The sequence below is a fragment of the Seriola lalandi genome, unplaced genomic scaffold, assembly GCF_002814215.2.
Source record: "Seriola lalandi dorsalis isolate HSWRI2012SDOR001 ecotype SW California unplaced genomic scaffold, Sedor1 jcf7180002053698, whole genome shotgun sequence".
NCBI classification, from domain to species: domain Eukaryota; kingdom Metazoa; phylum Chordata; class Actinopteri; order Carangiformes; family Carangidae; genus Seriola; species Seriola lalandi.
The window spans coordinates 6,387-19,115 of NW_019524251.1; the positions used below are offsets into that span (position 1 = coordinate 6,387).

The window sequence follows — 12,729 nt, forward strand, 5'->3', positions numbered from 1 at the left end:
TGAAGCATCGAGTGAAGCTCTACTTTAGGTTTCACTAATAAGGAAAACCTTCATCTTTTGGCTCATCATCATCATCATCAGGATATTGGAAAGATTGTGAAGAAACTGAGTCTGTTCTATTGTCAGACAAACAGCAGCTGACTGTCCTTTCACCTGTTTGATTGATGTGATATTCTTAAAAATTATGTTTTTTTCTCTCAATATTTTACATTTTTAATTGTAACCCTTGTAATATTACAACTTTTTCTTGTAATACTATGACTTCATTCTCAAAATGTATTTTTTTTCCTAATACTTGCCTAATACTCCGTCGTAGTTAAAACCCTGCTAACACAATTTAATTCTGACTCCTCCCATCAGTGGAGGCTGCTGTATAAACAGTGGATTACAATACAGTAAAACACAGCTGTAATAATATAAAATACGTCTTCATGGGGGGAACAAATGTCCACATGTCTATGGAGTAGATGTAGCAGAACTAGATGGTCCAGGTTTCCTGCAGGGTATCAAACATCAGAGGTTATTATTACACTTTCATGTTATAAACCAAGTGTCAGGAAATCCAAGGCGAAGGTGTAACTGAGCTCAGCAGGTGAGTCATTGCCAGTCACTTCTCAGTAATCAGTCGGAGCTGAGTGGTGACAGCAGTCAGTCACTTACCACCTCAGGTGACTCATCCTGGAGAAACCTGATCTGTGTCTTCAGGTGACTACGAGCGTCGGAGAAATGAAGGCACCGAGGTGACCCTGAAGGTCATCAAGTACTTCAAACACCCAAACTACGACAGCAGGACGGTGGACAACGACATCGCCCTACTGCGTCTGGAGACCCCCGCCCCGTACTCTGAGTACATCCTCCCCGTTTGCCTGCCAGGACGCGAGATGGCCGAACGCGTGCTCCACCTCAACGGCACTATGACCGTGGTGACCGGCTGGGGCAATACTGACGTGGAAAGCAAAACGTTCAGCTCTGCGCTCAACGTCATCAAGATCCCGCTGGTCAGCCGCAGCGTCTGCACCCAGCAGATGTTCAACAACGTCTCCGACAACGTCCTCTGCGCCGGGTTCCTCGGACAGAGCATGGACGCCTGTGAGGGCGACAGCGGAGGACCGATGGTCACTCTGTACCAAGACACCTGGTTCCTGATCGGTCTGGTGTCCTGGGGCGAGGGCTGCGGCAGGAAGGACAAGGTGGGCATCTACACTAAGGTGTCCAACTACAACGATTGGATCAGCAGAGTGCGTGAAGAATGGGACAACAGTCATTTTACACCAAAACCACCAAGCATCTGAACCACCTCCAGCCCCAAGTCGATCCAGTCCGGTTGGTTAAACCCACTTAGAGGCCTCAGTACAGCAGAAATGTAACACACGGTTAAATAAACTCATTCTGGCCTCATTTAACTTTTTTAACCACGAATGAGTCTCAGAGCTTTGAGTAAGCTGAACAATAAAAAATAATCTCACTGTCAGTTCATACCTGTGGTCCTGACTTATTTCATTTACTCCTCTGACAGACGCTTTTGTCCAAAGCTTCATCACTAGAGCTTCAGTGCAGTAGGAGACCTCGGTGTGAGTACGAAGCACTGCATCTGTTTAATGAGCGAAGGAGATCGGGTGAAGAAGTGCGGTGAAAGTTCGTAGTAAGTGCTAGTCAGACATGTCGGGGTGTTTAGGAGAGGAGGATGGTGATGGATGATGGAGTTCTGTAGCATGTTGCACCATCGGGAACCACAGACCAGAACCGTCCGGACTCAGATTGTCGTGTGCAGGGATGGTGATGGTGAGAGTTTTATGCTGTAGTAATAAGCATTCATTGACAGATTAATCGTTCATTTATAAATTATTTTTACAATTCCTATTTTTAATGCCTATTAAAATATGAAACTAAGGAAATGCTTTATTGCTTTTCGTGTCACAGACACATGTAATTACAGACACAACCACAGTGCACAAGGACATTTCTCTGAACGTATTGTATCAGTCTCAGTATAATGAATGATAATTTTACCCATTTTTAATTATAACTTACTTAAAATTTCACAGAGAACACAGAACCGACTCCCGAGTGATGAACACAGCTTTATTTCATTTTTCAGCAGGTAAAACCCGCAGACATTTGTACAGTAGCAGAGTCTCAAAGGGACGTGAAGCATGTTCAGGACTAATGTGATAATATGTGCTGCAAACTGTCAACTAACACATACAGTCATATCTGTTTGGTTTTATCACCACAGACTCGTTAGGACATGTTGAGGTCTATGTGGTTAATATTATTCCTTTAAATTCAGTTCTAAATGACAGCACCACAAAACGAGCAAGACACACCTTAGATTTACAAGCACACACACACACACACACACACACCTCACATACAGTGTGTTCCTACGTTTACGTCCAGTCACTGTGTCGTCGCTCTTCACAGTATCAAGAGAAATCTCTGAGTAATGAACCATCAGCAGCTTTAACACGACAGCGCTCACATTTAAAACTACTGGGGTTCATGATCTGAACATCTTCCTGATATCAGCTGCGTCAATACGTTTCTTCCTACATTGATAACATGCTGCTGCTTATTAAACACTAAAATTTCACTTCATTTCACAGTTTTGCTAAATATGTACTTCCGAATAATGCGTCTCCTACTCTCACTATTACTTTTAACCTGAGCTTAACTCTTCATTTGTTTTATTTATAAGTCCAGTAAAGTTTAAGACATTTGATGGCTTGTTACAATATTCATCATCTACAGTGTGTTGAATTAAAATGTACCTGTAAAACTAGATACTGTACAAGCAATTAAAAAAAACATTAAATACATAAGTTAATAACTGTTAAATCAGATAAGGCTTGAAGGATGTTGCAGGACAGACTTTGAAAAAGTAGTATCATCGTATCCTGCTGCAGAGAAACCATTATCTGTTTAACATACTGCATCATCATCTAGAGGTAGAAGGTGGAACTGCAACCACAGTCCTGGTACAGAAAGACACAGGAGCTCAGGTCTGTGGCTTTAGACAGAAAACCTGTTTAAAAGATTTAGGCTGACAGGGTTTTATCTGGTTTTAGCCTGTTTTCACGTCTTTTATAAACCTTTGGTCAAAATGGACAACGTCCTGTCAGGTGCCTCTCTGAAGACGGAGACGTACAGTGAAATCAGAAATCAAATAATACACCTGTGGACAGTATAATATGTTAAATAAATACAGTACATATTTCTGACCTGCTAAGCCCTTATGTAAAATAACACACACTGAAAAGAAAGATCTTTTTAAGTCTAGATATTTTACCATTTGCTGTCAGGTCATTTAAAATGCAGAACTTCTGTTCACAATCTGCACTGTTACTTTTTATTATTGTCATAGATGAAAACACAGATTTTTAAACAGGCATTTAAGCGACTTTCATATTCTATTTATAAATGTTTTATTGTGTCTCCTGTTTTTTTTTTTTTAAAGCACTTTCTTATGTTATGAGCTGAAATAAAGTTATTAAGGCTGCAACTAACAATTATTTTCATTATCAGTTAATCTGTTGATTATTTTCTTGTCATCAAAATGTCAGAAAATAGTGAAAAAATGCCTGTTTGATCTGTTTAACCAATCAAAGAGCAGCATCAAATCCTCAGATTTAAGAGGCTGGAACCAGAGAGAAAGGACTAATCAATGAACTGACTAATTGTTTTTATTATTATCACTATTATGATTGTTATGCAAATTGAATTGATGCTCACTCTATAGAACAGGACGTCGGTATTGGTATGTGCAGAGTATATCCAGTAATTATTCATCTTACCTTTAATCTCTAATCTCAGTTTTTTTTATTCTATTTTCCATGTGCATATTAAACTAAGCCTACTTTAGTTATTGGATATTATTATTTCCCTTTAAAGCTACTGAAGCATCTATCTATCATATGATGTTTGATTTTGGGTACACATTGAAGGAAGTTAAATAAATGATACGTTTCCTGTTCATGTTAATACTGAGGCCAGAATCTAGAGGTTAATTAAGCCCTGACTTTAATTTTTTAATTGTGCAACACACTCAGGAAAGAGGGTTTGGATCAAAGCAGCCCTGATATGTGGAGACAGAAACAGTGACTCTGAAGCAGGTCACCTGTCATGTTTCCACGTCGCGACCTTCAGGAGAGTTCAGGCCTCAGGTTGAGGATCAGGACTCGTCCCTCCTCGTCTGTTCTTCAGCTCCCGTTCGTATCTCTGCAGCTGAGACATGAAGCCGGGGTTCGGGTCAATCACGTGACGAGCCGTCTTCACTTTCTGGGAGAAGAAACAAACAGAAGCAAGTGTTTGAGTTATTAAAGTGACACCAGCATGGATATTTACAGATCAAGGCGCCTGACACTGGTTTTAGCAATTGAGTCCACACTCGTCCTCTGTGTGCTCGTATCTCATCAATTCAGTTAAAACAGATGAACTGTGGATAATGTGACCTCCACCTGTGATAAGGTGAAGGTGCTGACGCCTCATTGATCCATAAGTACTGACCGTGTCCCTGCTTCAAAAAATTCTGGACAGGTGATGTTCAAACACTTTCTCGGGACACACATTTGAACACAACTAAACATTAAAGCTCAGGGGCCGGTTGCACAAAACACATTAAGTAAAGATTTTCCTTAAAGTCTGAGTTAAGGTTTCCTTAAAATAAAAACAGTTGCACAAAACAACCTAAAGTCTTCTCCTTAAGGTTTCCTTAAAATGCTCACTTAACGTATTTTAAGGTTTTCTCCTACACTTAAAGAATCATTTAAAGTCAATGAAACTGTTGCACAAAACTCCTTAGCAACTAAAGTAAGGAAAAAACTAAAGGTGCCTCTGACAATTTCACAACTGCAAAAGCCACAACAGGAATGTGTTTTGTTTTCGTGTTATTGCTTTTATTTGTGTTGTGGCTTTTCCATTGTGTTGACCCGTCTGGGCCACCATACTACACTAATTAGAAACGTTATTTAGTAGCAGTAGGTTTACCCTGATAGTGAGTAACACAAATAATGTGTTACTCACTATCAGCTACCGACGTGTTGTTTTAGCGCTGAGCAATAAAATACAGAACATCCTCTTTGTAGCATCACACATTCCGACTTTAATGCACATGAACACACCAAGGTCGGAGGAACAACTTCCCAACTCGGGAAATCCGAGGAGCACGTGAATACAGCATCTATCACCACGCAGGTGACCCTGCGGACACTCCCAGCGCTGTTGGCGGTTAACTGACCGACACTATCCTGACTGTAACACATGGAGGACACAGCTGACCTTAACGAAGAGGAGGCAGAACTGGCTGAACTAACACCACGTGGCTCATCACACTCTGAGCTCCTTGGTCATTATTTTCTTACACTGGAACACGTCATTGTCTCACCTGTAAGGAGTCCGTCAGTGTCAGTTTGCGGTGCTTCATCAGGTAGGCGATGCAGATGGTGGCCGAGCGGCTGCGCCCGTTCTTGCAGTAGACGACGCTGCGTCCTCCACGGTTGGCCTCCTTCTGGATGGCGTCGGCGCAGCGGTCGAAGTGGCTGTACAGGTCCTCGTTGGGGTCGTCGTAGACTGGGATCTGCAGCTTGGTGACGCTGGTGGCGGGAAATGGCTGCTGCTTGGACACATTGATGCAGAGCGTCACCGCCTCCTGCTGGATGAGCTCGTCGCTGCAGGCTGAACGGGCGTTACTGATGAACAGAGCGTTGGTGACCTTACACAGCTGCAGCATCCTGGTCAGCGTTTGACCCTCACAGGCTTCCTTAGTCAGGCACTGAGGCTCACAGGTAACTGCTACCTGGTCAGACAGAGAAACAGGAGCGTGTCGTTTTTTTTGTTTTCCGGTCGTCCGTCCCATATCTCAGTAACACCTTCACAGAACTTATTCAAATTTGTCACAAACATCCACTTGGACTCAAGGATGAACTGAATAGATTTTGGTGGTCGAAGGTCAAAGGTCACTGTGACCTCCACATAACAGTTTTAAGCCATTAATCAAGACTTCACAGCAATTATGACAAATTTTCACACAGATGGTTCATATTTTCTCTGACTCTGGATAAACAGGGATGTAAGCTGAAACTACTCTGAGTGGAGGAGGCCTACGACCACGCTGCGGTGATTCTAGTTTCCGACAAGTTTGTCATCATGACCTTTGTTTCCAGTCAGTCAGCTCTATGGTTACTTTTAGGCAACCAAAGCGAGCTGGTTACAGTTAAAGAAAGATGGTGGTAGTAAAAAGAAACCAACACTGACTCTTTACAGGAGACAAGAGGAGAACCCTGGTCTCCGGTATCATCCATCCACCCTGACTTCCTCCCTCAGAGGTTTTGCAATATCGCCCTATTTTTTTTTTTTTTTTTCATTTCAGTGACCATGACAAGACCTCACTTCTCAGAGAAACATAAACAAAAAGTTTTACTGCCTTTTTTTTACTGTTGAGGATTTGCCTTTTGACCTTCAAAGGTTTCCGTAGCCAGTGGTCAGTGCTACCGCTGAATCAGTTAAACCTGCAACAACTGATAATGTTTTTGGTTTTTAGGCCACTTGTTTTCAACAGAAACAAACAACACACGGACAAATCACCTTCTAACAGCTATTTGTTTCCACATCCAGCTGTTACAGAGCAACATGATCATTCATCTGGAGCTGAAATTTAGCGTCAGGATTGTTTTTTTTAAATCAGCATCTAAACATCTTCCTGATACATTTTATCCAACACTAATAATGAGAGTAAGAGACACATGATTCTGAAGTGCATATTCAGCATAGAAGTAAAGTGAAGTAAATTGAAACTTTAGCATTTAATGAGCAGCAGCATATTATTACTTTTAACCTGAGTTTAAGTCTTCATTTGTTTTATTCACTAAGTCCAGTGCTGTGTAAATCATTGGATGTGTTGTTATTATAATCATTATATGTTTGTTGAATTACAATAACATACAAAATGCTCACATCCACCAACACAGACAGATTATTTCTCTCTGAAATAACACATCTAGAGTGAACCAACAGAGGCAGTGGTAAGTGAATGCCTCACTCACACTCTTAACACCAAGGACACACCGACTCACATCCAGCAGTCAGCTGATCTTCAGGCTCCTGTTCTCTTTAGATAAACTCTGTGTCTGTAAGGATTTTCAGATGAGAGTATTTCCTGTTCGGTCTTAAAAGACAGAGGACGGAGAGTTCAGACTGATCCGGTCGGTTCAGGCCTCCTCATGACCCCCAACTGCTCTAATCGACACACACCACACTGCTGCTATATTTAATGCACAGACTCTGACAGCTGCTCTGCTCTGGGTCCTAATGCTGCTCAGATTCATGTCTGACGGATCAAACATGGACAAGTAAAAAATAGAAAGAAAAGGGTGCCAGGAAAACAGTGCAGTTCAGCTGCAAATAATAATGATCATTCCCATTATCTATTTATCTGTCATTATTTTTTCGTGTAAAAAAAACATTTTGCAGAACTGACAGAAACATCCTCAAAGACGTTGCTTTGTTCACCCAACAGTGCAAAACCCAAAAGGATTAAGTTTTTTCACTAGTTTTGCTTGAAAAATTACTTTAAAAAATTCAATTATCAATTGTCAAACAGTTTCCTGTAGATTGACTCAACAATTAATCCATGAAACTCTATTGCATTCAAGACCCAAGATGGGGCTAATATATATACTGCTGGTCAGCACAATAACATCTTCTCTGTGATAATAGGCTACATCATCATTTTTACTTGTTATATTTTGTATTATTAATCTGCTTCTGAGAAATAACTAGAGACTTAAGTTACAAGACAAATGTGGTGCAGTAAAAAAGTATAATATTTGCCCTCTGTATTGTAGTGAAGTAAGAAAATCAAAATATTCAAGTAGTACAAGTAACTGAAAACTGTATTTACGTACAGTGGTTTCACTCTTTTCTGGCATTTTATGAGCAAAATGTTTTATAGGAAAATAAAAGTTGCTATAAATAAACTTAGTTTTGTCAAAGAATTTTAAAATTAAAAATATTTCTGTCAGTGCTGGTTTTTTGGATTGATATTTCCACATTGATGACTGAATAATTACAGTAACTATTGTGTGTATTGAGTGTTATCGGCCTAAGTGGTAGTAATGCATACAGTGATTAGTGCCAAAAGGAACGTGGGAAAAGAAATTCTGGGTTTTTTCGATCTCATGTATTTATTCTAACAGTAAAGAACAGTGATAATGTAAGTGAAACAGAGTGTATAATACTTAATACTTTAAATTACATTTTAATGAAAGTGTTGCATGCAATGCATTTTTTTTTTTTACAGAAGGTCATGTTCATGTGAAAATCCACAAAGGTGAGGAACAAAATTCTTGCAATATATAGGCGAAAATATTCAGTGATATGTCAATGTTGAAAAAGCACATGACAACCCACAAAGATGAGAGACCATATTCTTGTACCACCTGTGGGAATTTTTTTTTCTAAATTCAGTCGGATATCAACCTTGCAGTAGAAGAAGAACCCACAAAAGTGAGAAGCCATACCCCTGCAACACCTCTGGGAAAAATTCAATCAGAAGCAAGACATGGAAGGACATGGAAAGATTCATACAAGTACCATAACAAAGCTTGGTTATCTTGAGATAACGGAATAATTAAGTTATCGCGAGAAACCAGAGCTCTGTTATCCCGAGATAACTAAGCTTTATTATCTCGAGATAACCGGATATAAAAAATGTTTGCAAGGATGGCGTTTCTCAGCTTCCGTAGGTACTAGATGAACGTGACAACTTTTTTCTGCCTATTGTTTTTTTGTTGTTTTTTTTAGCGGATATTCTCAACTCATATTATTGAATGATTATAGTAACTATATAATGAAAGTATTGATTACAATAAGGTTATTTTTAAACTGAATTTTACTTTTACTTTCCTGTGTTGTCTTCTTTTATACCTGCTTATTTGTTAAATACAAACTCATTCTTTGTGAAATAGCTCGAGAAGACATTAGTAGTAATTGAGAGTGACATGAAGCGACACAACAGAAGTACAACCATAACTGAGGGCGGATATAAAAGCTAACTCACTTTCACTACCGGAACCTCACATTGTGGCACCCAGCGGAAGTAAACAATGAAAGCGCGCGAATGGCGTTAGTTCTAGGTATATGTGGAGCTAGCTTGAAGATTACAGTGTAGTCGTATTGCAGATAAATATTTCAGTGGTAACTAAGCAACAATGTCTTCAGTTCAGTATCTGAGAGAGTTTGTCAACGAGCGACTAACTGCTGCTGCTGAAGAAATATTCGGAGTCTTTGAAAAAACTATCGTCGAGTACGAGGAAGAGATCGATCGTCAGCGCAGACTGCTGGATATCGTTTGGAAACCCGAGATAAAGCTACACAGGACAGGTCTGTGAAACCAGGATGGTCTGAATGAAAACTAACACAGGGACATGACTCATACTGGATCCTGATCAACTGTTTACGAGCATCTGCCTGTTTTCAAACATCATATCTTCGTTAATTGTCCTTATCTGTATTGATTTATATTATTTGTCATCCGTACATTATTTGTGTCCTGTTTTTGTTTGCAAAGCACTTTGTAAACTCTGTTTTTAAAGGTGCTATGTAAATACATTTGCCATTATTATTATTATTATTATTATTATTATTATTATTATTATTATTATTATTTAGTTTTCGTGTCACTGCAGATGAAGGAAACACTTTAGGGGCAAAGTTTGTTTTGTTTCAGAGAAATAACGTGAATGAATTTTATGAGTTTCTTAATGAGTAAACATTCAACATCAAACATACAGGTTGTATAAGACACAGGGGAAACTGACTGGTCTTTGTTTCACAATTCTTCTATAATCTTTTAGTTCAAACAAAGGAAATTAATGCATCTTGCTTTAATGCGTCTCTTTTCAAACAGGCTTCAGTCAATGGCTGCCCGGTAATAATCGACCAAACATTAGTTGATGACACAGATAAGTGTTTTGACTTGGGCAGTAGTGTAGCAGAGACGCAGCAGTCTTTGTTGTTGTGATTTGGGAGCGGGTCAGGACCACTGTGAAATAACTTCTTGTAGTGTTCCTATCCTGTTTCCTGCTTCAGTTTTACACACAGCACTTTGTTGTTGTTTTTTTATACTTTCTTTTGCTTTTTGAATTTTTGGACAAGTGTGATGTGTGAGTTCTCTTAATATAAGACCAACCCAAGATCTGCGTTTTTCTAGCATCACATTAGTAACCTATTTCTAATGTCCCTTTGTCCCTCCAGAGCTCTCACAGCATCATGTCTGTAAGGAGGAGGAGCTCCTCACTGACCAGCAGCTCTGTGACCAGGAGAGGAACTCCAGTCTGGACCAGGAGGACCCAGAGCCTCCACAGATTAAAGAGGAAGAGGAGGAACTCTGCACCAGTCAGGAGGGAGAGCAGCATGTACTGAAGCAGGAGACTGATACCTTTTTGTTGACACCTACTAATGAGGAAAGTGACCACCAGCTTCTCTCTCACAACTCTCACGGTAACACTCAGACAGGTACAAACTCTTTAAAATGTGACACCTGTGGAAAAGATTTTAAGTATAGGTGTCTACTGACTGTACATCTGAGAAAACACACAGGTGAGAAGCCATGCATCTGCAACTTCTGTGGGAAAAGATTCAGAGAGACAAAAACTTTGAAGGACCATCTGAAAATCCACACAGGTGAGAAGCTATACCCTTGCAAGACCTGTGAGAGAAGATTTTGTACAGAGTCGGTACTGAAACAACATACAAGGATCCACACGGGTGAAAAACCATATTCTTGTGAAACCTGTGGGAAAGCTTTCAGACAAAGTAGTTCCTTGACAGCCCACATACGAACTCATACAGGTGAGAAACCGTACCGCTGCAACACCTGCGGGAGAAGATTTTGTACAGACTCGGTATTGAAACAACATACAAGGATCCACACAGGTGAAAAACCATATTGTTGTAAGACTTGTGGAAAAACTTTCAGACAAAGTAGTTCCATGACAGCCCACATGAAAACACACACAGGTAAGCAGCCATACTCCTGTAACACCTGTGGGGAAAGATTCTACATGAAATCGCACTTGCTAAGGCACATAAGCATTCATACAAACTAAAAATTGTATACTTACAGAACATGTTGGAGACTTTTCCGACTGAGTGGAGAATTGACAGTCCGCATGAGAAGAGTCAATACTGGAGAGAAACTACACCACTGCAACACCTGAGGGAAAAGTTACTTCGATGTGTCTTATGCCCTTTTTCAATTGGTCAAAAGGTAAACTAAGAACCGTCAACATCGGGCTTTTGTCAGCAGTGGAAAAGAGTACAATCAGCATTCAGCCTCGAGGTAAATGACTCTACAGTAGACACAGGTATCTATTGTCTACGGCTCCATTCGGCATGGATGTAAGCACAACACCCTGGCGAACTCGCTAATTTTTGCCCCTTTTCCAGCACAGAGCTATTAAATCAGAAAGTTTTAATAACACACAGTCACCAATCTAACTGTCTCATGCCGGGGCTCTGACAATGACAGAAGCACGAACCTGGGGATGACGCGTGAAAGATCAATTTTACTGGGAGAAACCATCAAGACGAATCTTATGTGAAGAGTTCACCGACTGAATGAAATACATTTTGCAATAGATACAGCTCTGTAATTTACTGTATAACATTTACCAAAGAGAAGAGGTCACAGTATCTTGGTGTATTTTAATGTAGTACAGTGTCAACAATGTCTTCAAGTTTTATTTTTTCTTTGTCTGTTTGCAGCTGTATTACTTTGAAGCAAACTGCCAAATCTTGGTAAGATCTGCTTCACAGTGAATGCATAGGTCCTACAAATGTAACTGATTGGCATCTTTAAATTAATATTATTTTTCAGTATTTTTATACTCTATAAAAGTTATACAAGTGGACTGTGAACTCTGTGATGTTGAGGCTTAGAAACCTCATCATCCTGCAAACTGGACTCTTCTTTGTCTTCAGCATTTCCTTTAATTTTGTGATTGAATTGACTGATATTTTTTTGTTCTTTCACACTTTAGAGATGACACAAAGATAAAATGTAGAAAATAAACTACTGGTTTTTGTAAAATATGCTTTATAAATAGACTGACTTGCCTTTGTCAAAGAATTCTGATAGAAAAAACTCTTAAAGATGGGGACCACCACCCCGGTTTGCCACTCCAGAGGCACTGCCCCCGATGTCCACGCAATGTTGCAAAAGCGTGTCAACCAAGACAGTCCTACAACATCCAGAGCCTTGAGATACCCAGGGCGGATCTCATCAACCCCCGGGGCTCTGCCACTGCGCAGTTGTTCCACTACCTCGGCAACTTCTGCCCCAGAGATTAGATCATCCATCCCCAGGTCTCTTGGCTCTGTTTCTTCCACGGAATACATGTTGGTGGGATTGAGGAGCTCCTCAAAGTATTCCTTCCACCGTCCGACTATATCCTCAGCTGACATCAGCAGCTCCCCGCCCCCACTGTAAACAGTGTGAGCGAGTTGCCGCCTTCCTACCCTGAGGAGCCGGACGGTTTGCCAGAACCTATTTGGAGCCGATCGATAGTCTTCCTCCATTGTCTCACCGAACTCCTCCCACGTCCGAGTTTTTGCCTCAGCAACTGCCGCAGCTGCACTCCACTTGGCCCGCCGGTACCAGTCAGCTGATTCCGGAGACCCAAAGGCCAACCACGCCCTGTAGGCCTCCTTCTTCAGCCTGACGGCTTCCCC

General features: G+C 40.6%; 3 protein-coding genes across 4 annotated transcripts; 2 read left to right on the forward strand and 1 right to left on the reverse strand.

Annotated features, from left to right (window-relative positions):
• The first annotated feature begins 690 nt into the window (after positions 1-690).
• On the forward strand, positions 691-1,476 carry LOC111651587 (vitamin K-dependent protein C-like). Its single transcript, XM_023401576.2, has one exon. The coding sequence runs from the start codon at positions 882-884 to the stop codon at positions 1,290-1,292; it is 411 nt and encodes a 136-aa protein (XP_023257344.2). The 5' UTR covers positions 691-881; the 3' UTR covers positions 1,293-1,476.
• Positions 1,477-2,068: 592 nt separating this feature from the next.
• On the reverse strand, positions 2,069-7,236 carry dusp28 (dual specificity phosphatase 28). Its single transcript, XM_023401581.2, has 3 exons — positions 7,071-7,236; positions 5,384-5,794; positions 2,069-4,278 (listed from the first exon to the last, which is right to left on the reverse strand). The coding sequence occupies exons 2-3, from the start codon at positions 5,726-5,728 to the stop codon at positions 4,153-4,155; spliced, it is 471 nt and encodes a 156-aa protein (XP_023257349.1). The 5' UTR covers positions 5,729-5,794; positions 7,071-7,236; the 3' UTR covers positions 2,069-4,152.
• A 1,880-nt stretch (positions 7,237-9,116) lies between these two features.
• LOC111651588 (uncharacterized) lies at positions 9,117-12,345 on the forward strand. Of its 2 annotated transcripts, XM_087172743.1 has the most exons (3): positions 9,118-9,378; positions 10,252-11,016; positions 11,123-12,339. In XM_087172743.1, exons 1-3 carry the CDS (start codon positions 9,207-9,209, stop codon positions 11,146-11,148), a joined length of 963 nt encoding a protein of 320 aa, XP_087028869.1. In that variant the 5' UTR covers positions 9,118-9,206; the 3' UTR covers positions 11,149-12,339. The 2 variants fall into 2 exon arrangements, with proteins under 2 accessions (XP_087028868.1, XP_087028869.1); XM_087172742.1 differs by having other exon boundaries at positions 9,117-9,378; positions 10,252-12,345.
• The last annotated feature ends 384 nt before the right edge of the window (positions 12,346-12,729 follow it).

Bases quoted from the DNA above. Each gene is read 5' to 3' on its own strand.
- LOC111651587 (XM_023401576.2), top strand. From the start codon at position 882: ATGGCCGAACGCGTGCTCCACCTCAACGGCACTATGACCGTGGTGACC.
- LOC111651588 (XM_087172742.1), top strand. From the start codon at position 9,207: ATGTCTTCAGTTCAGTATCTGAGAGAGTTTGTCAACGAGCGACTAACT. The intron at 9,379-10,251 runs GTCTGTGAAACC...TTGTCCCTCCAG, and splicing joins GATAAAGCTACACAGGACAG to AGCTCTCACAGCATCATGTC.
- dusp28 (XM_023401581.2), bottom strand. From the start codon at position 5,728: ATGCTGCAGCTGTGTAAGGTCACCAACGCTCTGTTCATCAGTAACGCC. The intron at 4,279-5,383 runs GTGAGACAATGA...TTCTTCTCCCAG, and splicing joins CACTGACGGACTCCTTACAG to AAAGTGAAGACGGCTCGTCA.